The sequence below is a fragment of the Rhinatrema bivittatum genome, chromosome 4 (assembly GCF_901001135.1).
Source record: "Rhinatrema bivittatum chromosome 4, aRhiBiv1.1, whole genome shotgun sequence".
In the NCBI taxonomy this organism is placed as follows: domain Eukaryota; kingdom Metazoa; phylum Chordata; class Amphibia; order Gymnophiona; family Rhinatrematidae; genus Rhinatrema; species Rhinatrema bivittatum.
The window spans coordinates 33,549,118-33,576,360 of record NC_042618.1 but is presented as its reverse complement, the minus strand read 5'-3'; the positions used below and the strand labels follow the sequence as shown (position 1 = coordinate 33,576,360).

At 43.9% G+C, this 27,243-nt stretch overlaps 1 protein-coding gene across 1 annotated transcript in view; it reads right to left on the bottom strand.

The window, feature by feature from the left end:
* EML1 (EMAP like 1) overlaps positions 1–17,132 on the bottom strand; it is a 265,065-nt gene extending 247,933 nt beyond the window's left edge. Inside the window, 1 exon segment of the mRNA XM_029597926.1 lies at positions 16,643–17,132. Within this exon segment, the coding sequence (XP_029453786.1) occupies positions 16,643–16,709 (67 nt within the window). The 5' untranslated portion in view covers positions 16,710–17,132.
* Between the last annotated feature and the right edge of the window lie 10,111 nt (positions 17,133–27,243).

Below are 27,243 nucleotides of genomic sequence, written 5' to 3'. Positions count from 1 at the left end.
TTTGAAAATCCGGCCCTTTATGTTGTAAAGTTTGCTACAATTTCTGGTCCTATTATGACCTGCACCAGTCATAGTTTAAATGGGCATTAAAAACTCTCTTATTCCCCAGTAACACCTGGGCTTATTAATCAGCAGATGTAAATGTTACTCTCTATAAATTATTAAGAAGCTTTTGAAGGGAAGGGGGTCATTTTAACATAGCTATGATTTCTCTCTGAAAATTAACCAGTCAGAGTGAACAATTTATAGTCTTTGTACCAGCAGCATGAAAATTCTATGTGGATAATCATTAGCTTGTAAAATGAATACCACAGTATATACCTGAAAAAAAAAAAAAAGTGTTGCGACACAATATTTAATCTCAGCATGCGGAACAAAAAGTTCTTACTTTTTAGCAGCTGGACAGAAGAATCAAATGAAAAATCACTGCAAGAGAATGAAATTTAAAATCTGACAAATGATCCACCACAAAACATGACAGATAGCACTAAAGTCGTGTCACAGTATAAATTATACGTTTGTGACAAACCTTGAGAATTTTTCTCTTTGGACCATCTCAGGTTAGGAGAGGATGCAGCATTACTGAAACTTTCTCAGCCGCAGCCTCTGACCCAATGACTGCAGTCTCAGGAGAAGCAAACTACAGAGAGAGCCCCAGAATAATGCAAAATTGTGTCAGGTTAGGCACAGAACTGAACAAGCGCATACGGTGATATTTTACAAGTAGTTTTCTTGGGCTGGCAGTTGGGATAAATCTTGCGGTGTGGAGAGGAATAACTGGACACACTGGATGAGCTAGTTTGCCCTTTTGTGCCATCATCTACTATGTTGCAGACCTTAACTGAGGCAAGCCCATGCTCACCACTCTTAACCCAGAGATCAAGTTCAGTCCTTCAGGGACAGGAGTGGAATAGCACCCGGGCGCCAGATCACACAGGTGCCTAAAATCTAACCCCTGATGCCTGCACCTAAAAGAACAGTTGGCTCAGGTGTAAACAAGCCACCATCCATGGGGCAAGACAGCAGCTATTAAAGGCCGGTCACTGAACAGAAGAGGTTGGAGGGGATAGAAAGAAAGGGGATAAGGACAGGACGAAGAAAGTTAAAATTAAAGACAACTGGGAAAAAAATACACACCATTTTAATTATTTATTTTAATTATAAAAAAATATTTTACCCTGGCTCCTAAAAATTTGGACTGGCATTCAAGTTTTCCAAAAGGTTTTCCCATCCTTGTTCAGGCGTATTAATGGATCAAATTTTTCAGGATATCTAAAGTTAATACTGAGATCACTCTGCACATAACCTGTTTTTTTTACATTAGATTTTTAGACATTGGTTATTTTGAAATTCAGATTCACTGGGTGCCCTAGAACAGGGCTGGCTATCTCTTACATAAACTGATGAAAATCACACATTGTAGCTAATTGTCATGCTTTGCCCACTGCCAAACTAAAAGGCTACTGCTCAGTCTAAAGTCAGGAATGACAGTCAAGGAAAAAAAAATGTAAACTAAGGAGTTTAAGAACAGTACCAGTAGAGTGTAATCCGAAATAACATAGCAAACAAGCTGATAACATTGACCGTGATGACATTGTATTTCACAAACAAAAAAGGCAGCTGTCATGAAGGAAATGTGAACATCAAAAGCATGACTAAACGAGATCCCCAATGATGAACAAAAGAGTTTAACCATACTTTAAAAAAAAAAAAAGATAAGCATCTGGATGTACAAACAAGAAAAAAAAATAAAACATTCTGATCTGTAGTACATTACCGGCCTTCTCCAAAAACAAATGAAATCGTGCAACCAGATTCATGGTACAATATTTCCACCCCAATGAGGACAAAAATCCAGTTCTGATCAGTAATCACTGTCCAAAATAGGCTACACTGTAAACTAGTCTCAATCAGGTTTAATTGTCAAGTACAATTGCTGTCACTGATGAGCACAAAATGAACTATTTAACTATTTAAGTTTTTAAAGAAAGAATATTAGCCATGTTTATTCCAATTTAGATAAATTATACATTTTGCAGCCATTTCATGGAAGTAAATTGCATTGGTTCAATAACAGGTCATTACCGAGGCAAGATAAGAATATGATAGGCCATACCAGATTTCACTTGCTTCAAAATAATGGAATGAAAGCAATCTCTATTAAATTACTTTCCCAATAACTAAAGTTCAGAAAGCCATGCTAACATATCATTATGTCCACACCCATCTCTCAAAGCAAGCCTAGGAGAGCCATTTCCCATTTTAATCATCTAATCCAGCTTCTAAAATATAATTTCAAAGCAGATAAAACACCTTAAGTCAAATTATGCACCCCATATAAATTTGTTTCTTGCAACAATTTTCAGCTATATGATGTCCTCCCCAGGTTCACCCCACTGTACAGATAGCTAATACATAAGTAATTCATGCAGTATAGAGTTAATGAGTAGGGATAACAGGGATGAACCATGAAGCCATCAAGTTCTATGTCAGAATATATGCTAGTTTGAATAAATATTTTTAGGCATGCTTTGCTAGTGTATGAGTGCCTATTGTCAACAAATGTGCCCATCTGTCTATCCGCCCATATGCATGTTGGAATTCTAAAACTACTGTATGAATCTGGATGAGATTTGGCATGGGGAACTGAAAGCAAAAGTGGTTACAGAACTGAGTTTTTTGGTTTGAATTGATACAAAATTACAATTGCTTGACAACTTTTAGCCTCCATTCCAGTGCCAACTTTCACCTATTAAAAGGAAGGGAAAGACATCTGTGAATCATGCTTCTAGCATGCACTTTCCAACTTGTTTAATCTAGAGAGAGAGAGAGAGAGAGAGAGAGAGAGAGAGAGAGAGATAAAAGAGAAAAACTTGAACATCAGACGATAATTATTATGCATAAAGCTGTTTATGCAGATGTACCCAATGGTCCTTCGACAATGCTTACTCTTTTTATTGCCCCTAGACAATTGTGCCACACTCAAAACTTGATTATGGTTCCTTCCTTTAAACTTTTTAAAAATACAGCAGACGAGAAATCAGATATTTTCTATTGCCTGTCCAATATTATGGGACTCATTAGAAAAATATCTGCGTGAGAAGACTGACTATAATCCACTTTGACATGTCTGAAAGGAGCAATATAAATCAAATGAATAATAAAATTATATGACTTTCAAAAAGAAAAGAAAATCAGTGTTTTATCTTCAAATTTATGGTTAAGCAGGGCCGGATTTAAGATTATGGCACCCATAGGCAGAAGACTGTGCAGTGAGGTTTTTGCCCCCGAAATCATACAGCAGCAGGGGGAAATCCCAGTTTTGTGGGCACCTTCAAAATTTGGCAGCCTATGCTTAAATGTGGCCCTGTAGCTTCAGTCATGGACATTTATAGTACTTTTATTACTCTATTTGTATTTTATGTTTTTGAATGTCAAAAATGTTAGTGTTTTGTCAAATGTGTGCATTATGTTTTATGAATTTTGCTATGCGATCCGCACTGAAGAGCAATGCTGGAAGATGCAGAAAATAAGATTTACACATAAATAAATTTCCACAGGGAAGGTGGAAGTAAAGAGAAAGAACCCAAGTGAGAAGAAGCCTGTCTGAAGCAGAATAAGGGGAGTGAGAAGTGCGACAGTCGGAGTGCAGAGAGACATTAAGAAACCAGATCATGTGTGTGTGTTTACATGCGAAGACCGGGAGTCCGAACATGATGCGATACTTCATGGGAAGCCAGCGAAGAAGTGAATAAGACATGTGAACGACCGCTCTCAATCAAATATGGTACATTGTCCATACTAAAATACATTTGCAGTTGCGAAAGATCTGTGTTATGGTGAGATTAGCTTTGCATTCCAATTACCAGTCCAAATTTCAATCAAAACATAGCTCTGTTTTAAAATACTGCTTAACTGCCTCACTCAGCAACCGTGAGCACAGCTTCCATACAAAACCACATAATCTCCTGATCAGCACCCTTAGTGTGTCAGGCATCAGGCAGCCAGGAGAGAAAAAAAAGTGTGTCAAATGTTTTAACCGCTTCCACATTTTTTCCATTCTCCTATTTCTCCGTTCCCGTCATTCTTTCACTGCTATTCCAAATAAGGCTGGAGTTTATCCAAAAAGTTACTAGATTTTCTCTCAGGCAAGATTTTTAGCCCAGTTTGAAAACAAGAGATAATAGTTTTGTTTTAGCTTGTTGGTTTTAAGGGGCTGTCAGTCAAACAGTTAAAATCCTACAGAAACTGTGCCCTTTATGTAATGTGCAGTATTTTGGAACTGCATGTGATAACTACTAACACCAACTACGGTACATTTTTATTTAAAGTGTATACTGAATACCCTCCCAGCATTAACATCTCTCAAACTGAGGAGGAGGAGGACGACACCCCCAGGTGTGGTGGGTAACAAGTGAGAGGCATCCAAGGCATCCGACAATAATCCTCATCTTTAACAATCCCCCATCTTCTATGCATTTTTCCTCACAGTCACAGAATGGAAGCCCATATGATTGCTAAATCAGTGGAGCTGAAATAGTTAATGAACAATTCACCCCAAAAATTACAGCACCAGGTTCTACTACAGAGAATGGGAGACCCCATGAAACAAGGACTGAGAGCTGGGCTTTCCAGTACAGCCTCTCTGCTTAATACAAATGAAAGCACACACACATTTTTATGTTTACAAATGAACACACATCCACTTGATGTGTACAATCCTATGAATATTTACCATCATTGCGGGGTATAAAAAGTAAAAACTTCTTACACTACTTATCCAACGAAAATATCCTCTCTCTTGACTAATCGTTATAGTAATATTCACAAGTACTATACAACTGGAAGGGTCGTCCTGAGTATTTAAGGCCAGATTTTAAAAGGTCCGCGTGTATAAAAAGACGGGGTTTGTGCGTGTGGCCGGGCCTTGCACGTCCCGCACGCATTTTAAAATGGGCCCGGCCACGCAGGTAAACCCCGGTACACGCGCAAGTGCCGGGCAGGGACAACACCATTCTATGCTGTCCCGGGGAAGCGTGCACCAGCAGCCGGCCGATGTGCGCAACTTGCTTCTGCTCCACAAGAGCAGAAAGTAATAAAACACAACAAAAAAAAAAATGTAGTAGATAAGGAAGGGTTTAGGGGAGGAAAGGGGAAGAGAGAGGAAGTTTAGGAAGGGAGGGTAGGGAAGTTTGCTCCCAGACCACTCTTTAACTGGAGGGGAACTGGAGGAAGCCCGATTGCGTCGCTGCATATAACTTACTGAAATTCACACACACCCCCCGCGCTTGCCGCCTGCGTACGCACGTGCTGATTTTAAAATCCGGTGCGCGGCCAACGGAGTTCATAACATGCACGCACGTTATAAAATCAGCGTGTCCACGTGAGCGTTCCGGACACATGGACGCATGCGCACTTTTAAAATCTACCCCTCAGTGTTTACAGGAGTGGAGGAGTTAGAACCCTCGTTTCTTCATTCCAGATACTGCAATTGCAGAAACTATACGCTAGTACTCCTACTGGAGTCTTAAGTCATCATAAAATTATTTACAAGAAACCTAGCAACAACCTAAAGTATTCATGCTCTTCTGCAATGTTCATAATGTTGCCACTTTGGCAGCCCTAAAAATCTTCCAACTTTCTCTATCATTAGGAAGGAAAAAAAACATTAAAAATAAGATCTACTGCATCTAAAAAAAATTCAGGAACAACTGAATGTTTTTGTTGCATTTCTAACACCACTGTTTATAAAGCTACATCACTAATTTTGACTAGAATTATAGTTTCTGAATATTCCATTTTAGTGACAACTTTTTTTCTAAATCCAATTAGGAGACTCATAATGTAAGAGTAAAGTAGCAGACCATTAGCTTTCTGCATCAGGAGTTATAAAAAAAAAAAAAAAACGTTTAGCATATGCATTAAGGAACTGTGCTTTGAATTTCAGCACAGAGTTTTAACACTCAGCTTATTACTTTGGCCCTTGCTGGAAAAAAAAAAAAAAGTGAGCAAGAAATCATTGAGCAGGGAAGTTCTCATGTTTCATTTTCTTCAGTGCAATTGGTTTGTTTTATGGCACAAAAACGGGGTGTTTGTTACCATGAGTCCAATATGTGCACACACATTGTTCTCTGTTTATGAGACGTTCATGTGTGAGTCCAATTGACTGATACCTTTAACATGATCTGTGATCATCATGATATGTATGTTATTCACTAAAGAAATATTGTATTTTTGTATCTAATTGTGTATAAAACTATACCCTATACTTCTAAACTCTGTCTACTGCTCTACCCAATATATACTGTAAAATCTTTTTTCCCCATTGTGACACACTAACTCCATTGCTGGAAAAGCATGATCTAAATAAACAATAATGATGATATTGCTTTGGGAGTTGCAAAAATGCAACAAAAAAAAAATGTATGTAAAGAAAATGCTTAGCATGTATAAAAGCATGATTCATGCAAAAGCATTTTTGTGCAGATAGGGTACAATTATTTACCTAATTGGCTTTCCTCGAGTCCTGACAGACCAGTAACCTGTAGGATTCTCCCTCCCACCAGCAGACTGATGTCACTACCCACAGCAGAGGGGAAGTCAGTAGCCTATTGCCAATGTGTGGCTTTTTGCTTGTACCTTTATATCCTTTTTCTGAAACCCTCCCCTCTCTTTTTTTTTTTTTTTTTTCATTTTAAGGAGACTTATCAGCTCGTCACCTGGCCTGCTCCCTTGTCTATTCATTCTCCCCAGGGTGATAATTCCCCTAGTATTATGGACTGCTGGTTCCCTACTTCTTGCAGTAAGGGAATCCAGAAAAAAAAAAACAATGAAAAAGGAAAAACAGAGAACAGACTGCCTTCACATTCCACTTGCTCCCTTGCTTCTATTCTCATTTACTTATCAGGGGACATATTACCCTTTTTATTTGTTTATATATATATATATATATATATTTTATTTTTTTTAACCGGAGAGATATAGACTGGTCTGTCAGGACTCGAAGAAAGCAAATTAGCAGGTAACGCCTAACTGTACCTTCCTCATCATCCTGCCAGACCAGAAACCTGTGGAATGTACCTGAGCTGTACTCACCCCGGGTGGGATCCCAAGTGCTGCTTCTATGACCCCTGTACTAAAACTTGCCTCCTCTCTTTCTTGGAGGTGTAATCTATAATGCTTTGTGAAAGTGTGGACCGATGCCCATGTGGCTGCCCCACAGAGCGTAACCGCTCTGAATTCTGACAAAGGCGTTGCTTGTGCTCTCACAGAATGCATCCTCAGCCCCTCCGGTACCGGTTTGTTTTCCATTAGGTAAGTTGCTGCCATTGTCTCCCTGATCCATCTGGCAATAGACGCCTTGGATGCTACCTGCCCTTTTCTGGGCCCTATGAATAGGATAAATAGCCTGCCTGACTTCCTGAAGTTATTGGTCACTTCCAAATATTTCAACAGGCACCTGCAAACATCTAGGAACTTCAAATCTCTGCGTTTTCCTATGCACGCCGCTTTCCTATATCCGGGAAGAGAGATGGGCTGGTTGAGGTGAAAGTCCAATATCACCTTAGGTAGGAAGGTGGGTATCGGCCTGATTGTCGCTTCTTTTGAGAAAGATAGGTACGGATCCCAGCAAGACAGCACCTGCAACTCAGAGATCCTTCTGGCTGAACATAGGGCTACCAGCATCACCATCTTGGTTGTTTGGCTAGCACTTTCAGTACCAAGGTCAGGTTCCATGGCAGCCCTACGACCTTTCAGGGTGCTCTCACCTGCTTTGCTCCCTCTGTGTTAGCAGCCACTGAGATCACTTTACAAGGCCCTCTGAAGCATGCAATTGCCACTACTTGCACCCTCAGTGTGCTGAACTGCTAGCTCTTTATCTAGCCCTTCCTGTAAAAACTGTAGGATCGAGGCCATCTTTGCTTTCATCGGAGCCAATTTTCTACCCTTGCACCAGGCCAAGTGCGACTGTACGTGAAGGAGGTTGTCCTCTTCCTGGCCTTTAACAGAGTAGTGATTACTTGAGCTGAATACCCTCCTTTTGTTAAACCTTCTCCTCGCAATAGCCAGTCCTTAAGAGAGAGTATTTTCGAATTTACCCTGCTTGGAAGAGGTGCTGACACCCTTAGGAATGAGACTGGTTTCGCCTCCTTCAGCCTTATCAGATCTGCATACCAGGGACACCTTGGCCTGTCTGGCGCTATTAGTACCACGTGTCCTGGGTGTTGAGAGATTTTCCTTACCACCTTGCCAGGGGGGGGGAAATATGTACGTCTTCTGATCTGCCGGCCAGGGAAGCCACTCCTTTGGACCTCTGTTCTTTCCTTTGGCTGAAGAACCGGCTGGCCTTGGTATTCCTTCTACCCCTCTCCCCCACTCCCTGGCATCACCTCCTTCATCATCACATTCTCTACCTCCTCACCCTGACATCATCATCATCTTCCCTTTCCTTCTACTCCTCTCCCCACCCCTGACATCTTCATCACCTTCCCTCTCTCCCTGACATCTTCATCACCTTCCCTCTTCACCCCCTCCCTCACCCTTTGGCATCACCCGAATTGTTCTCTCTGTGGCCTGTCATCCTTCCAATAGGGAATCGGCTCTTATTGGCCAGGCGTCCAGTTAAGGGTGGACTTTGACCCCTTCCTTCCTTAGGAAGGCTGCCACTACTATCACCTTTGTAAAGGCCCTTGGCGCTGTAGCCAGCCAAAAGGGGAGTGCCCTAAATTGGTAATGCTGACCTATTTCGAATTGAAAGAAGAACTGGAAATCCTTCCTGATGGGAATGTGAAATTACGCTTCTGAAAAATCTAAGGCTGCCAGGAATTTCCCTGACCTTACCACTGCCTTTACCGTTGCTAGTGATTCCATGTGGAAATGGGGGAACTACCAAGGCCTTGTTTATCTGCTTTAGGTTGAGCACAGGTCAAAGGTTCCCTTCCTTTTTGGGTACTAGAAAATAAATGGAGTATACCCCTGTGCCTTCCTGACTGTGTGGTACTGGGATAATGGCCTGGAGCTAGACTAACCTGTCCAACGTCTGCCTGATGGCCTCTCTCCTGTTTGTCCAGAATGGGGAGGAAATGGAGTCGTCTTTTAAGGGAAATTTTAAATCTGGGTGATACCCTCTGCTTATTACATCCAGGACCCACTGGTCCTCTGTTATCCTGGCCCACTCCTGATAAAATATCTGTAACCTGCCCCCTACCTGGGGAATCATGGAGGGGGCCCTGCTTCCCATCACTGCATGCTTTTTTCTCTAAGGGGAGCTCGGGAGTTCCCTTCCTTTGGAAATTGTCTGTTGCCCTGAAAGAGCTGAGTTATGCCCGGGATCCTGACTGAGTGGGAGATGTGGCCTCTACCACCCCTCTTGTCTATATTCCCTGGTCCATTGTCCCCCCTCTCTTCATGAAGCCTCTGGGCTTCTCTTCCAGTAACCTCTGGGACTTCGTTCCTCGTCTTTGACAATCTTTTCTAATTCCTCGCCGAACAGTAGTCTCCCTTTAAAGGTAGCTTTCCCAGCTTGGTCTTGGACGCAGAGTCTGCCGCCCAGATTTTCAGCCATAATGGCCATCTTGCCACGACCTCAGTTGCTGCTAATTTAGCTAAGACTCTTAGGAGGTCATACATCGTATCCGCCACAAAGGCTGCTGCCGAATCCACTAGGTTCACATCCGCCCTATCCTCCAAGGGATCTGTGTCCTCGGGACCCTGGATCTCTTGCTGTAACCAGATTAGAAGGGCCCTGGTTACATAACCTCCACAAACAGCCGCCTGGAGGACCAGGGATGATAGCTCAATACCTTTCAGTAACGTTTCCACTTTCCTGTCTTGAGGGTCTTTCAGGGCTGCCCCACCTTCTACTGGTATCATGTTTTGTTTTGGTTTTTTTTTTTTGCTACTGCTGCGATAGCTGCATCCACTCTAGGCGGATTTAGAAGCCTCTCCTTATCCTGCTGTTCTATGAGGTACAGCTGCTGCATAGTTCTGTGGCTTCTAAGCTAGACTCCGGCACTTCCCATTCCACTGACAGCATGTCCTGGATTGCTGAATGGATGGGAAATGCTGTGTATGGTTTCTGTATCCCTGTCAAGATGGGATTTTCCCATCATTCTAACTTTGGGCATTTCTTCCTTCAAACTTAGGACCTGTGAGACCTTTGAACTTAGGGCTCCCAGCTCATCTGACCTAAAGAAACGCAAAACTGAGTCCCTAGGTTCCTCCTCACCTAACATTTCTTCTTGGGAAGGACCCTCTTCTTCCTCAAAACGCCCTGGGCCTCCACATTGGGATTCCACTCCTCCCAGCCTGAGAGCAACTTGGGCTATTCCCCCAGAGAAGCTGCCTTGCTCTGCTTCTTCTTCATCTGGAGGTAGGCTTGGTGCATCGCCAAAATGAAGTCCGAGGAAAACTCAGACTCCGACTCCTCCCTCGGGTCGCTGACGTTGCTTGGCTGGGGCTGTGTCACCCTCCGACGCCGCGGAGGAATGACTCGACCGCCCTGAAAGCAGCTCCAGCAGCAGAGGAAAGTATGCGCTCCCCGGGTGCGCTGCTCAATTGTCCCAGCCCCACCTCCTTCCTCTACGGGGGCCCGTTTCTCACCGTCACAGCTGCGACAGAAAGAGCCAGTGACGCTAGGAACCTGCCGAGCCCAGCACCTGGCATACTTTCTCCCCTTGTCCATACCTGGGGTGGGCTGCTTCTCCACCTCGGGTTTTTTTTTACTCACAGTTTAGGCGATTTCATAAGAAAACCAGGAGATTAAAACAACTGGTTGCCCTGGGGAGGGAGGATCAGACCTACACAGGTTGTCATCCCGCAGGGTTCCCCACCCCGGCCCCTAGGGAAAGCGAATTTAAGGAAGGCTGTTGCCTTAGGGCCACTCCTCATACTGCTGGACCAGCGACATCTGTGCTCCGTCCCCTGCTGGGGACACAGACTACTATCGTCCCCCTCTGCTGGACCAGCCTATATGGTCAGAGGAGGAAGCTTTCGCGCTCTGCTGGTGGGAGGGAGAATCCCACAGGTTACTGGTCTGAAAGGACGGTGAGAAAATTATATTGTGTGTGCAGAAAGCGTGATTTTTGGGGATAAAATCCTAACTGCAGGTCCTGGCACTGGAACTCCAGCTTCCACCAATAGACTAACATTAGCCCTGGAAACTTTAATCCACCTCAGTTTAGGATTACGCAAGATAAGCAATCTCACCTCTGCACGGAGGAGGGGGGGGCAATAGTAATGCCATCATTAGTATGGAATTTGCATGAGAGGGCGCTAACCAGTGCGCACATTTTTTGTGTGCAAAATTCCTTGCTGCATTGGCAGTCAAATTTGCATGATAAACTGTGTGCTCTACCAGGCACACCTTATTATACTGGCCCCAGAACTAAGGAGACTGGCACTAGTCCTAAGACCAAAAGCATGGCATGCCTTGTATTTCTTTAAATATCCTACAGAACCTCTATGGAAGCAGGAGGCATTGTACATATTTTCTCTCTCATCCAAAGAATGAATCAGCAGTCCTACTAGGCACAACTGTGAGAATTCAAGAAAAATTAATCAATTGTCTGAGAACACCTGAGGAGTTAGCAGAATCAATTAGGAAAGGAATACTGCAGGAGTGGGATAGTACAGATGATCAAAAAAAAAAAAGAAAAATCATGATGTCTACTAAACAAAACTAAATGAAGTATTTTAGGTCAGGGGTTCTCAACCCAAGCCTCAGGACACACCTAGCCAGTCACGCTTTCAGGATATCCACAATAGGGGTGTGAATCGTGTGATCGATCGTCTTAACGATTGATTTTGACTGGGGGGGGGGGGGGGAGGGAAATCTTATCGTCGTGTTTTGTTTTTTTTAAAAATCGTTAAAAATCGTAAATCGGGGGAGGGCGGGAAAACCGGCACACCAGAAAAACCCTAAAACCCACCCCGAACCTTTAAAAACAAATCCCCCACCCTCCCGAACCCCCCCAAAATGTTTTAAATTACCTGGGGTCCAGTGGGGGGGTCCCGACGCGATCTCCAGCTCTCTGGCCACGGCTGCGTTGAGAAATGGCGCCGGTGGCCCTTTGCCCTTATCATGTGACAGGGCAAAGGTAGCGCCGGCGCCATTTTGGTTCCTGGCTCCCGACGTCACACGTGCAGGAGATCGCCCCCGGACCCCCGCTGGACCCCCAGGGACTTTTGGCCAGCTTGGGGGGGCCTCCTGACCCCCACAAGACTTGCCAAAAGTCCAGCGGGGGTCCGGGAGTGACCTCCTGCACGCGGGCCGTATGACATAGTGAGGGCAAAGGTAGCGCCGGCGCCATTTTGAAGATTGGCAATATGGCCCGCGTGCAGGAGGTCACTCCCGGACCCCCGCTGGACTTTTGGCAAGTCTTGTGGGGATCAGGAGGCCCCCCCAAGCTGGCCAAAAGTCCCTGGGGGTCCAGCGGGGGTCCGGGGGCGATCTCCTGCACGCGTGACATCGGGAGCCAGGAACCAAAATGGCGCCGGCGCTACCTTTGCCCTGTCACATGATAAGGGCAAAGGGCCACCAGCGCCATTTCTCAACGCAGCCGTGGCCAGAGAGCTGGAGATCACGTCGGGGACCCCCCCCCCCCACTGGACCCCAGGTAATTTAAAACATTTTGGGGGGTTCGGGAGGGTGGGGGATTTGTTTTAAAGGTTCGGGGTGGATTTTAGGGTTTTTCTGGGGTGCCGGTTTTCCCGTGCCCTATTTAACGATACAATACAAATGCCCCTGACAATAAATCGGGGGCATTTGTATTGTATCGTGCACTGTAACGATTTTGGACGATTTTAAAATTATCTGACGATAATTTTAATCGTTCAAAAATGATTCACATCCCTAATCCACAATGAATATGCACAATATAGATTTGCATGCACTGCCTCCATTACATGCAAATCTTGATCTCATGCATATTCATTAAGGATATCCTAAAAACCTAACTAGTTAGGTGTATTCCAAGGATTGGGTTGAGAATCAGTTTTAGGTAACACATGTACTATACAAAAGCACTGCTCACTTTACATAATGAAGGATGACAATAAGAATGCCCCAAAAATGTACAAGGGACCAAATGAAACAAATTGGTGGAAGTCATTTACCAGACAAGTGGTTTATTTAGAGTCTTTTATATACCGGTATTAGTAGTGGACATCATACCGGTTTACATTCAAACAGTTAGACTTGGAAAATACATATTAACAGGGCATATGAACTGGGAAAGGGGGTAACCAAGAGCAGCTATGAAAAAAATAGATTAACAAGTCAACTGGATCCTTAATTTAAGGATCCAGTTTAGTACTTACAAAGGGCCTTATTTAATAAAGGTTTATTTCCACTGAGGAAAAGTCCTTTGGAATAAGGTTCAATATATTTGCAGGAGTGGAGCATCCCAAAAATGTGGCATGCCATGCTAATTACCATGAAAATGATAAATCACATTTCCTCACTTACTAGATTATGGTCTTACCTCTCACTTACATTTCACATATTAATTTAACTCTGAGTAAAATTAGTCCTAAGAGACCCAACTTTATTACTTCAATAAAATATCATAATGATCTTGTTGACCCAAGCTTAAGTTTAGATTTATATACACTCATTCATACACATCAATAAAAAGGGAAGACGACTGTCACCATAATTTAGACCTGTAGTAATATTCACAAATGGATGCATCAATTTGTTGTTTATAGTATCACTATTTTAGAAAGATCTCCTGTGGGTGACCCTACGGTAAACAGCAGCACTGCTGCTGGAAACCCAAGCCCAATTCCCAGTCTCAGGTTCTGCTCCTTGGGTCAGCCAAGGTTGGATCCATTGTGAAGGTACCATTCACAGCACCCAGGAGGGAGTACTAGCCATCAGGCACAGGAACACCTATCAACCAGCTGTATAGTGCACTTGCACTAGGTTATAAAAGGATATACTTGTCTGTGCCACTAGGAAAAGGACATCATTACAATAATTAAGGCTTGGTGGAGAGGGAAAAGAAGAGGAAAGGGGGTGGGACACAAAAAGCAAAAAAAAAAAAAGCAGAACCTGCACATGAAGATTTATGGTGCCCAAGCCTGGGTGAGCAGATTCTGACTGAACCAGAAGTCCAGAAATTAACATCTGAAAACTGCCAGCCTATAAATATATTTTTTTAAATATATCATTTAACGCCTTTCCTTTCATCCAACTATCATTCAAATTTCCTCTGCCAATTCACCAGATTCATATAGGCCACTAAATCAATTACAAAACTGAGGAATAAATAACCTGTCCTATTCAAGTTTATTGTCCCCATCAGGAAAAAATTAATTTGTGGAGTTTTTTGTATTAAACATACTAGCTATTACATATTTGTATGGAATGAGATAGCAAAACTGTTATGAAACCAAACCACCTGAAGTGAAGGTGAAGCATAGGCAAGTGCCATAATCCTTAATACTGATGCTAAAATTATCCTTAAAACATGTGCGCCTTTTTTAAACAGCAAAAACATATCATAATAGGTGTGAGGCAGGATTAGAATCAAATATGACACACCCCACATATCCCATTCGCAGCTCAGCAGTGTGACTCGGTAACTTAGACCTATTTTATAACTGCCAATAATTACAAATACAATCAGCCAAGATACAGACATCTTTTTCTGCATCTTCTTATAATACACCTGATGGCGCGTATCATGCTAACACATCGGCACAAACGTGGCCACTAATTCTTGTTCCTGGCTGCATTTTTCAGTGTACATCCAATGCTATGATCCAATACATTAGTAATTTTACACCCTCTCAAATATTCCAGACATCAGACAACTCAGAGATGGTGTTCTCTTAAATGAGCTCCTCCTAAAAATAACTTTGCTTAAGCTCAGAAAATCTTCTAGACAGATGACTTGTTAAAACAATTTACAAGTCAGATCAACACTAAGAAACCACAAAAATATAACATCTAAAGAGGTTTCATCCTTCAAATCATGTCATAGCACTCAGTCAGATCTCCCATGAGATTTACAGGACATAAAATTGAATCTATGATACTGTTGTTGGACATTTAAAACAAAATTATCACAACCCCCCCCCCCCCCCCCCCCTTTCATTCTAAACATTTTTTACATGATTCTAAATGTTCTGAAAGCACCTCCTGTTTACTCATGTCAGTCACTATGAAGTCAACTACTATGATCTTCATCATAAACTCATGTGGTCATCATATGGATGCCTTTAAAGTACAAAAAAAAAACAAAGAATAGATCCAAGGGTGACAATTTTTTTAAAATAGGGTGTGTGACCATAGTAAAAAGTGCGCACACATTTTTTTCAAAAAGTGTAAATACAGAGGAAACGATGTTTCATGCAGAACTAATAAAGCCTGCTTTCAATGATTTTTTTATTTATATTCCACCTTTCAGGCTCTAAAAAGCAGATTACATTCAGGGTATTTCCCTGTCCCCAGAGGGCTCACAATCTAAGGGCCTGATTTACTAAAGCTTTTCTCCCGTTATGTGTCTTATGAGAAAAATGAAAAAGGCCCTAAATTTATACCCGAGGGAATGGAGAGTGACATGACTTGCCCAAGGTCACGAGGAAGGGCCTCAGAATTTGAACCAGTTTCCCTGGTTTGCAGGGAACATACTCATTAGGATCCTCCTAGGCCCCCTGACATGTTATGAAAATTTGGTGTACACAAGACAAAGCCAAGTTATTACCGGGGAGGGTTACAAACGTACACACACAGTGGTCTCACACGCCTACTTTTATTTCTTCAAAACATTGACTCAAGCACCCCGAATATTGAACAAACTCATTCCGCATGATCAGGGAGGGCTAACTCCGTGTTGACTTTAATCACCAGCAATCATTCTGATAAACTGGCTCCTATGAATAAACTACATTAGTATAAAGAAAGACGACGTAGGGGGCCACCCTCCCCCACTCCGGTTTGGCGGAATCTGCCTGGTACTGTGGCACGCAACAAATCCTAATGCCATGACACTGGGGTCATTCTGCATTTTCAAACGAGCAACATGAACGAGCCACTGGCCAAGCTGTGCACTCTTTTTTTTTTTTTTTTGCTAAGTATATATAACCTCGTTTGAAGTTAGAAAATAAAATGAAGTAAACCAATAAAAGCTCAGCTAAGTAATGTTTTGCTTCCTCACGCTCTACCCAGTGCTTTTATTTTTCTGTGAAAACACTGGTGTATCCTCTTCTGCCCACAGGGAGCCCCTTGCTAAACTTTCTTCCTGAAGCCAGGGCTGAACCAATTCATTTCAAAGCTGCTCTACAGATCATTAAACGCAAAACCGCTTTCCTGCCCCGCCACGTGCGACTCGCCGGCGTTTTCTTGCCTCTGAACTTTGGCTAAAGTACTCCGGGCTCCTGTCGGCACGGAAGCTGCCGAGGGCAGCGGTATAAACGGGCGCACGAGCCGTGCAGGGGTATCCGCAGCTCCAACAACGGCGCGGGAGACTACCCGACCCCGGGACCCTCCCTTCCTAACCCCTCCGTCCAACTCTCTCCATGCAACTCAAAGCCTCTCCGTGTAGGGCAAAAAAAAAAAAAAAAAAATCTCGGTTCTCCATCCTCCCCCCCCCCCAGCTGCGCCCTGCCGGGCCCGGCCGGCGCGGAGCTTTACCGTTGCAGAATTGGAGCAGCGAGGTGGTGTCGTACAGACTGCTGTAGCTGGAGAAGCCGTCCTCCATGCTGGGCTCCTCTCCTCCTCCTCCTCCCGGGTGTAACTCCGAGCCGCCGCCGCTGCTGCTACCGCCCGGTACTGAAGCTGAACTGGGGCAGTCCCGCCGCTACCGCTACTGCCTCTACCGCCTCCTCCTCCTCCGCTGCCGCCGCCCGTCACCATGGCAACCCATGCACTCCGGCTCCTCTCGGCCCGCGCCTGCAGAGCGTCTCCCTCCGCCCCGCGAGTGCTCCTAACTCCGGCGCGCGGACGCGGCTCAGCCCAGGCTGTGAGGGGAGAAGCCGCTGCCTGCCGCGCGCGTGCGGGCGCGCGCTCTCTCGCGGCCCGGGACGTGGACCGTGCGCCGCTGCTGTTGCTCCCCTCCCCTCCCCTCCCCCGGAATAACCCCAGGCCGGCGCGCTGTGGGGCGGGAAGGTCTAAGTGGAGAATCCCGTCGGAAGGATGCAAGATCGGGACCGCTCGGACGCCGGTGAAAATTAAACGGGATGGTCGGGGGTCCAAAAAAAAAAAAAAAAGGCGCCCGAACACTGCGATCCCTGAAAAATCAAGGAAGGGACGGGCAAGGCCAAAGGCGCTGAAAGCAACAAGCAGCCCAGTGTCCGTCGCCGGGATCGCTCCCGGCTGGAGAGCCGCTTTCGGCCGCCAGGCGACACAGAGCACGGGGAAGCGAGAGGGAAGCTGAGGACGATGCGGGGACGGGACGCAGCAGAGCCTCCAGACACAGCTCTGCAACTCAGCTTTTTGGCGAGCTGGGATTTTAAAACATTGCACTCGTTTCCATTAGAAAGGGCCGACTGGACGTGAAGGGGCTATGTGGCACTTCGAAAACTAGGATGGAGGCGGTGCAGCGTGTACCTTCCCCTCTTCATGGAAACGATACAGTGTATGTCAGTTTCTGCAGACAAAAAGGTGAAACATTTATATCGGATTAAAATAGGGTAAAGCTGCCTGATGACTCGATGAAGGACGTGGAAGCGAGATGCTGCAGCTGTCAAAGGACTAATGTATTAAAGGGGTTTTTTTTCTCTCGTTCTGTCTGGGGAAAAAGCTTCGTACATCTAGACAAGAAAGCAGAGTACCACAATGTCTGTGTTTACTTTGTTTTGTAGCTGTAATGACAGAGATGGTGCCATGGAAAAGAGATGGCTGAGAGGGGACATGTTAGAGATTTATAAAATCATGGGTGAGGTGGTATGGGTAAATAAAGGACGGTTATTTACCCTTTCAAATAATACTAAAAGGGGACAATCATAGAACTAACATCAGGTTTAAAACAAATGGTAGAAAGCACTTTTTTCACTCAGCACTCAAACTGTGGACTCTTACCAGAGGATGTGATCAAGGCGGCTAGCATAGTAGGGTTTAAAATAGGTTTGGACAAGATCCTGAAGGAAAAGTCCATAAAACACTATTAGCCATTGCTATCCAGGGAGTGAGTAACAATAAATAGGTCTACTTTTTGGAATTTGCTGGGTTTTCTGAATCACTCACAGGTCGATCCAATATAGTGTGTTCAGCTAAGCGCACTGTTTAACCCATGAGTGGATGAAGGTTTTGGACATGCGTCCACAACCCTTTATTCTATAAGGGGATTAGCGTGTCCAAAACGCACATCCAACACCCTCCCCCCCCCCCCCCCCCCCCCCCCCCCCCCCCCCGCAAAACTAATAGCGCTTATCAAATTTATTTTATTTATTTACAAGTTTTTATATACCAACATTCATTGTGAGTATCACATCGGTTTACATTAAACATGAACTTAGCTTATAAATGTATATAAAAGTATAAAAATAAATAAATAAATAAATAAATAAATGCTTTACAGAGAACTCTTGCTATATGCGAGTAAAATGAACTATTTATAAATGCGAAGGAACATAACCTTGACTTAGCTTAAAGCTCTTTATATAGAACTTTTTGTAAGTGCAAATAATTATAAGGAGGGGCGTTAGGTAACTAAGAGCAAGGATGACAGAGTTTGTGTTTTAAGTACAGCGAATAGTTATTTGAGTAACTGAATACTACGTTACAGAGTTATTTGTATTCTATTCACTCACCCTAGTCCCCCTAAATATGGAACTTTTCGGCCAAGAAATCTGTTTTTACAATTATCTTATTATGCCAGTAACTGATCACTCAATCAACTTTTGATATCTGAACCACTGAAATGTATGTACAAACTTTATTATCTAATCAACAGTTCTCTACTCATTATTTTTACTGTTTAATCTATCCCTCTTTTCTAATGACCAAGTTATTCATTCCTGTTTATTGTAACTTTTTCTACGCCTGCTCTGTTAATTGGTTCCCCCCTTGTTCACTGTAAACCGGTTCGATAAGACTTGTCTTGAGCATCGGTATATTAAAATAACTTAAATAAATAAATAAATAAATTTGAGGAACTGGATACTACGTTACAGGGGTAATTATCTGAAAAATTTGATAGCATGGAGTGTAGGGAATTACAGAAGAGTAAATACAGGGGAGATTGAACAGAGATTTGGAAGCAGGGGGAGGGGGTTTTACAGAAGGGTAAAAACAGAATGTTTAAAGGGAGGTCTGGGGATGGGAAGGGGGGTGATGGGGCAGTAATGTCTAGGTATAAGACTAATGGGAAAGGAGGGGTGGGGAGGCCTAAAAAGAGGATGGAGCTATTAGCTATTCTCTCCCGATCCACATTTTTATGCTCAGAAATTAACGCCTGCCTAGACCAGAGCAGCCCAAAAAAGTATACAGATAAACAGAAAATACTGCGTTTCTATACTTCCTTCGACTTAATATCACGGCAATATTAAGTTGGAGGAACAAAAACGATAGATGTAAAAAAAAAAAAATTAAAGAAGTGTGCTGGCTGTCAGGTTAGGAAAAGGGACACTCAATTAAGGAGAGATCATGTCTGTAGGTGTGAAAGAGCATGGGAGAGAGAGGTGTATGGGTAGGTGAGAGAGTGTGGATGAGAGCGCATGGGAGAGAGTATATGGGAGTATGAGAGCAAGCATGTGTGTGGGGGAGAGCATATGGAAGAGTGAGAGAGAGTTGAGAAAGTTTATACATGTGCCTCCAACCTACAAATCCAGGACAATCTCAGGGTGACAGGAAATCAAAAGTTCTTGGGTATGGAGAACAGGGGATTATTTTATACTCATTCGTTTTAGTTATTGGGTGTTATTAGATTGCTTTGAAATAATTTATTGGTGTTTAGGAAAGTTTAAAAAATGTGTCTACGCATTTTTAATTATTGGGCATTAGTCTTGTTTGTCAGCTGGTTCGAAATATTACTTTTATTTGTATAGTTTTACTATTATGATTTATATTTCTTGATTTTGTTTTATATTTTCTGAGCAGGGGGGTGATTCTGTTTTTCCATTGTTGCACTGCATACAGACTTTGGCGTTTTGCAGTTTCTAGTTCAGTTTTTGTCTGCATGTTTCTATTTATATTTTATAGTCTTTATTCTGCATTTGATGAGGTTCTGACTGTGTACCGCATGTGTGAACAAGGTGAACTGTTCTGCTAGTATGTAGTTTCCATGCAGGGATCTATAGCAGCCTGGCTTGTTCTGTTTTCCTAACAGGAGGTATACTGATGTTTTAGGGCCTGGTCTAATATTTGCAGTGCTGCCTTTTCATACAGGCCGATACAGTACAGTGTGCTCTGGCGGAGTGCACTGTTAGCCTGCGTTTGGCTGCGCGTTTTCGACGCGCTATTTTTACCTCTTATACAGTAAGGGGTAATAGCGCGTCGAAAACGCGCGGCCAACACCCCCGAAACTAATAGCACCTGCAACATGCAAATGCATGTTGATGGCCCTATTAGTTATTCCCGCGCGATACAGAAAGTAAAATGTGCAGCCAAGCCGCACATTTTACTTTCAGAAAATTAACGCCTGCCGGCACCGGGAAAGTATACAAAAAAGCAGAAAAACACTGCTTTTCTGTACACCCTCTGACTTAATATCATAGTGATATTAAGTCAGAGGCCCCAAAATTAAAAAAAAAAAAATAATAATAATAATTTAATTTTAAATCGGCCGGCGGCCCGCAGGTCGGAAGACAGACGCTCAATTATGCCAGCGTCCATTTTCCGAACCCGTGGCTGTCAGCGGGTTTGAGAACCGACGTCGGTAACATTGAGCGTCGGCTGTCAAACCCGCTGACAGCCGCCACTCCTTTTACCGCGGGCCCTCATTTGCATACTCGATCATGCGCCCAGGAGAGTGGCCTGGGCGCGCATTGGGAGAGCGGGCGCGCACCTCGGAGTGTCCCACAAATTTTACTGTATCGGCCCGATAGGTAGTTGTTCTTACTGTTTGAGTGATGGAGGTTAGTATTGTTTTGGTATGGCAGGCTTACTATATTGTTATTTAGTTTACTCGTGACTTTCCGAGGGCCAAGCCCACACCCAACCTGTGTCACAGTAGGCTTAAGTCCATATGCATTGTCTTTTTTTGCAGGGTTTTCTGGTTGGCAACACAGTAGTATATGTAAATATAATGTAGATGTTGTAAGTGATTTTTACCTTGGAATATCCTTTTTCATGTGCAATCTGTTACGAATGCATAATTTCTAATTGTGTGTGGAGAAGACAGGCGGGGGTGGGGAGGGGCCACTTGCAAAGCTGAAGGTTCACCTAAGGCTCCAAATACCTTTGCACCGGCCCTGGATAGGATGCTGGGCTCGATGGATCTTGGTCTGATTCAGCTTCTGAGAGAGAATGCAGCACAAAAGTATTCTGCTGCCCCCAAGAGGTTGTCCAGGTTCTGAACTAGTGAACTCGGAGACACAGTTTAAAAAAAGAGAAATCCTCATTGAGAAAACAATGGATTGCTTATTTTGCTGCATGCTTGTTTACTGTGAGTCACTCTTTTGGGTCTCTCAACTCAAGGACTTGAATCTCAAGAAGAAATTAAGCTGCACTGTTATGAATCTGGCTGCTAAACAGCAGGGGCCAGGCTCAGATCCACTCCAGCCGCCACTCTGAAGGCTGCATGACGCGGCAGGGCCAGCCACATCAGAACCTCCCTCGCAGTATCTTCCCCACCTCGACGTGGATTCTCCTCTCTAACCTTGGCCCACTTGTTCTCGTGCTGTTGCCTGCATAGCCTTGCCCTTGTTCTTTGTTCCTGGACCTTTCCTCTTTAACCTTGTCTTTGTTCTTTATATAGCTCCTGCCCTGTTTAGGCCTTCTTGACTGTCTACCCTGCCTTGGCTTGTCTCGTGCCTGTGCACCTTTCCTTGTCTTTTTCTTGTTTGGGCCTATCCTGTCTGCCTGTATTCTGTGTCCTATCTAAGCCCCCCCAGTGACCTCCCTTGTCTGTGTGTTTCCCAGTTATGCTTCTGTTCCCTGTAGGTCTCCCAGTAGCCCTCCTGCCTCCTGGTGGCCTAGCTCCTGTGTGTTCCTTGCCCTGTATACTGTTTTAGTCTTGTCCTGTCTTTGTTCTTTCCTTGTCTGCTCTGTCTTGCCGGTCCACTTCTTGTTCCTGAGTATTCTGTGCCTGACTCGGAGCTCCGCCAGCCTGACTCCAGGAAGATCTTTAAGCCACCAGCACCTGAGGGCTCAACCTGAAAGGAAGGTGGCTAGTCAGGTAGAAGATCTGTGCCGATCCTGCCTGCTCCTGAACCCTGAAGACCACATGCCTGACCTGCCTGCTTCTGACTCCTGCTCCCCCACTGCTTGGAGGCACCCCCACATTGGCCCCCGTGGCTGTGACATGCACATAGATATTTTGGAAATGTGAGCAGTGGAGAATGCTCTGGCCACTGCCAGTAGTATTAATACCCTTAACATAAGGCTTGGGGGTAACCTACACAGAGGAGCAGTTGTTATAAGAAACTTGCTGGGCGGACTGGCTGGACCATTTGCTCTTTTTCTGCCATCATTACTATTTTCAAATATTGATTATTGTAATGCGCTATTATTAGGACTACCTCAATAATATTACAAAATTATTATTATTAGGACTACCTTCAAGTATTACAAAATGCCGCGGCTAGAATTTTAACCGGCATTAAAAAATGTGATCACATTACACCTGTTCTAAGTTCTTTGCACTGGTTACCAATCAATTATCGCATACAATAGAAAGCTGCCTGCATTCTGCACAATATAATCTACGGAAAAAATACAGAATGGCTTAACACTGCAATGCGTTTTCATATTCCACAAAAGAGCCTCAGATCTGTTAACAAAGGATTACTTACAATACCAACAATAAAGTCAGCCCGACTCTGCCAGGTACGCGAAAGAGGAAACTCAATAGCAGGCCCCAAGCTTTGGAACATGCTGCCTACACAAATACTGCAAACAGACATCAAAAAATTTAAATCTGACTCAAAACGTGATTTTTTTAAATGTGCATATACAGAGAATGGATAGCAGACAACAGCAGCAATGTCTTGTTTTATATTGAGGGGTTTTTTTTTAATCTTTTACTTTGTTTTTAACATAGTATCTATTTATTATGTTTTAACAATGTATGTTACCCTCTAATTCTGCAATATGCTTCAACAATTATTTTAGCATTATAATAATTCCTTTTTATCTTTTATAAGCTTTGTTAACAATTTTAACAGCCTTAGACGTTACTATGTTTTCTTTTTAAATTTTAGCTGTTATTACTATGTTATTATATTTATTTATTTATTTATTTAAGGGTTTTTTTATATACCGGGGCACGTTAAAAACATCACCTCGGTTCACAATGTAACATAACATAGCAACAGGCTTTACAATAATTTATAGTAGGAGGAAACATTGAGGCAACTAATTCAACTTGAAAGGTGGTTACATGTTCACATATTTTAAGTATATTCACATTAACTATATTCACAATAACTATATTTACATTTTAATTATTCACATGGTGCCAGGGAATATATGCGGTTAGATCAGGTGGTAGGATGGTGGGGAGGGTGAGGGTGGAGGGTTGGAGGGTGAGAGGGGAGGAGGATGAGGGAGGGTTGGAGGAATGGGGGTTGGAGGAATGGGAATGGATGAGGATCATGGTTAAGTTCAATAGGGCGTGTCAGTCAGGGGGGGGCGTGAGGGTGGGGTGTGTATCTATGGGAGTAGACGGTTAGTCAGGGTATGCTAGTTTGAAGAGCCAGGTTTTAAGATTCTGTTTGAATTTTTTATGGCAGGGTTCCTGGCGTAGGTGGGGTGGCATATTGTTCCAATGGGAAGTGCCTGCTATAATGAATGATCTATCTCTGATCGTGGCATGTTTGATGGCTTTGGGGGAAGGAGTCAGGAGTTTGGCTTGGTGCTGTTTTCTAGTTGGTCTGGTTGTGTTGTGGAGATGGAGATGTTCAGGGAACCAGTGCATGTCTTGGTTGTGAATGGCTTTGTGTATGTATTATATGTATTGTATTATATGTATTATATGTATTGTATTTCTTGTATTATTTAATTGTAAATATGTATTATATGTATTGTATTATATGTATTATATGTATTGTATTTCTTGTATTATTTAATTGTAAACCATTGTGATGGTCCCAACTGATGTGACGGTATATAAAAACTAATAAAACCATAAACCATATGTGTTCACATAATAAACAGTTTTGCTACTGACTCTTACTTTGACTCTGCAGAAGGGCTGCTTAGAGGACATTAAAAAAATTATAGGCTGTATTATAAAAAGGGACAAATATGTCCTTAAAGGAGTGCTAGCAACATCTTAGATAATAAAGTTGGCTATTAAAACCTTCACTCAGGTGAGTGGAATATTCATTGAGATAAGTGTGGGGCATTGATTTATGCACGGTTACAGTTTTTACGTGCAAATGAAAATCGTTTATAAAAAAAATAAACTGGTGTGTGACCCATGATAATAAACACTGGGGTAGATTTTCAAAGGGTTATGCGCGTAACCTTTTAAAAACCCGCCTGCACGCGCCGCTGAGCCTATTTTGCATAGGCTCAGCGGCGCGTGTAAGCCCCGGGACACGCATTTGTCCCGGGGCTTTGAAAAAGGGGTGGGAAGGGGGTGTGGGCGTGGCACCGGTCCGGGGGTGGGACCGAGGCCTCCGGCACAGTGGCTGTGCCGGGGGCTGGCGCACTGGCAGCCAACCGGCGCGCGCAAGATGGCAGGCGTAAAAAATGAAATAAGGTGGGGATTTAGGTAGTGCTGGGGGGCGGGTTAGATAGGGGAAGGGAGGGGAAGGTGGGGGGGAGCGGAAGAAAAGTTCCTTCCAGAAATCGGAGCGGCCTTGGAGGGAACGGGGAAAGCCATTGGGGCTCCCCTCGGGCTCGGCGCGCGCAAGGTGCACAAGCGTGCACCTTGCGCGCGCTGACCTTGGACTTTATAACATGCGTGCGGCAGCGTGGGCATGTTATAATATTGGGTGTACCTTTGTGCGCACCAGGTAGCGCGCACAAATGTACCTCTCGCACGCTGCTTTCAAAATCTGCCCCACTGTGTATGAGCAGAAACCTTAAGTGAGATAATTACACATCGAATACATATGAAAGTCCTTTTATGGACCAACAATTGAGTAGCATAGAGTCAAAGGGTTTGGTTTTTTAAAAATCTTATTATGTATTGCTAGTAACACAAAAAACAACATTAAAATTACTGATTTATGCTGTTTTGTTTCATTCCCAGCAGAAACTAGCGCCACCATTAGTCTCGGGCTCCTGCACGGCAGCACTTCCCAGACTTTTATCTAGTATGATCCCATTTTAACATTTGAAAATTCACACAACTGCACACACTGGCCAAAACAAGAAAGCACACCTCCGCTCATCCAGTAAACCTCCTTCCTCCTCTCTTCCCTCAGCCACGACTTTCCCTCACTCACCCAGAGCAGGGAAGCCGTGGCAGCATCAGTTAAAGCAGGGCCTGTGGGGTCGGTGCACGCTTTTCTGTGGTGGGGGAGGATGGAGTGGGACTCCGTGCTGACTGCTGCAGTCGGGCTGGAGGAGGGACAGGGGAGCAGCCCTGATTTTCTTGACCATCCACTGATTTTGTAACCCCAGTTAGCTGAGGGCACGACCCCCAATTTGGGACCTGCTGATGTAACCTGACACTTGTTTGACCAGAGAGAAACCACCATTGAAACTGCTCTTGAATTTAACGAGAAAACGTTAATGATCAACTTTCCTCCCTCACGCGCGATGTTAAAAGTGCAAATTTCTCCCGCATCTTCCCCTACTGATAACGCTCTCTCTTCCGCTGAATGGTAAAATGAATGTTCCCATGACAGCCATCTATCCTCCTGTTCAATATTAAAATGGCAGCGCGCTCCCTGAGCCCTTCCCACCCCAAACTTACCTAACGCCCAGCCGGCAGAAGGACACTGTCTTCCTCTTATTGTCCTGGTATCCAATGTTGCTCTGGCGCTGAGTGTTACCCAAGCAATGCTGGAAGCTAGGCCGGGGGAAGGTAAGACTCTGTCCCCCTCCCTGCCAGTGTTCTGGGGAGTATCAGGGGGGCAGGCATCCAGGGAACATTTTCATTTCAACATCAGATGGGAGGACGGGGATTGTTTGGGGAATATTTTCGTTCAAGCATTGGACGGGAAGGAGAGTGTCTGGGTTGAATAGGGTGCCCTGAAGGGTCTAGGGCTGAGAGGATAAGAGGATTAGAGCATGAGGGGAAGTGTGATCTTGTTCTGTTTTCAAAAAACCCTGACCTACCTGGCTAGACATTATCTGGCTAAATTAAATCTAGGAGAATTTTAACTGCCTAAGTCAAGCACATGGGGGGTTTTGAAAACAGATGTCATACTGTCTAGTATTCACCGGAGCTCAGGTGAGCACCTGCCTGGGCATTGCAAACACGTTTCCCATTCATATGTATCGGGTCCAATATTGCCCTTGCCCTCGTAAGTGACATTACAGTTTGCTTGGGAAACCCCCCTTGAAGGGGATTCAGGATCTCTCTACTGACTGATTCCACAGAAGGAATGTTCCAATTCACATCTACTAGATTGAAATCTTCCCCCCCCCTATGTATGTAATCTCTGTCCTACACTTCCAGAGGTCTGTAGACCAATTCATTGTATACAGAAGAGCCACCCCCCTTTCCAAGATGATCCACAGTGCCCCCTTTCCCCATATCCCCTGCATTTCTCCTTAATCTCCCCTCCCTTTCTCTTTAATACTCCCCCCCCCCCCCATTCATGTTCTCCTTAATGCCTTCCTGTCAGGCTTTGAGGCTATACTATTCACTGATAGCCCTCACTAAAATATCAGATGATTTACTCCTGGACACAACACAAGGGAACTGTTCAATCCTAATGCTTTTTTTTACTTCTTTGCTCTTATTGACACTACCCATCACCCTTTACTTCTCAGCATCCTTCACTGCCTCTTTCAGTGCTTCTCCAGCATCCTCAATTTCTCCAGTGTTGGTTCCACTTGTCTCTAATACTCTTAACCCATTGCAGCATCCCAAGCTCTGGTCTGGGCCTGCTTCTTTTAACAGTTTCCATACCATATAGTTGTCCAGCTTCATTTATCACTTCTACATTGTTGACACCCATATCTGTCTCAAAACTCCTGATTTCCTCATATCGATCTAGTCCAGGGTTTCT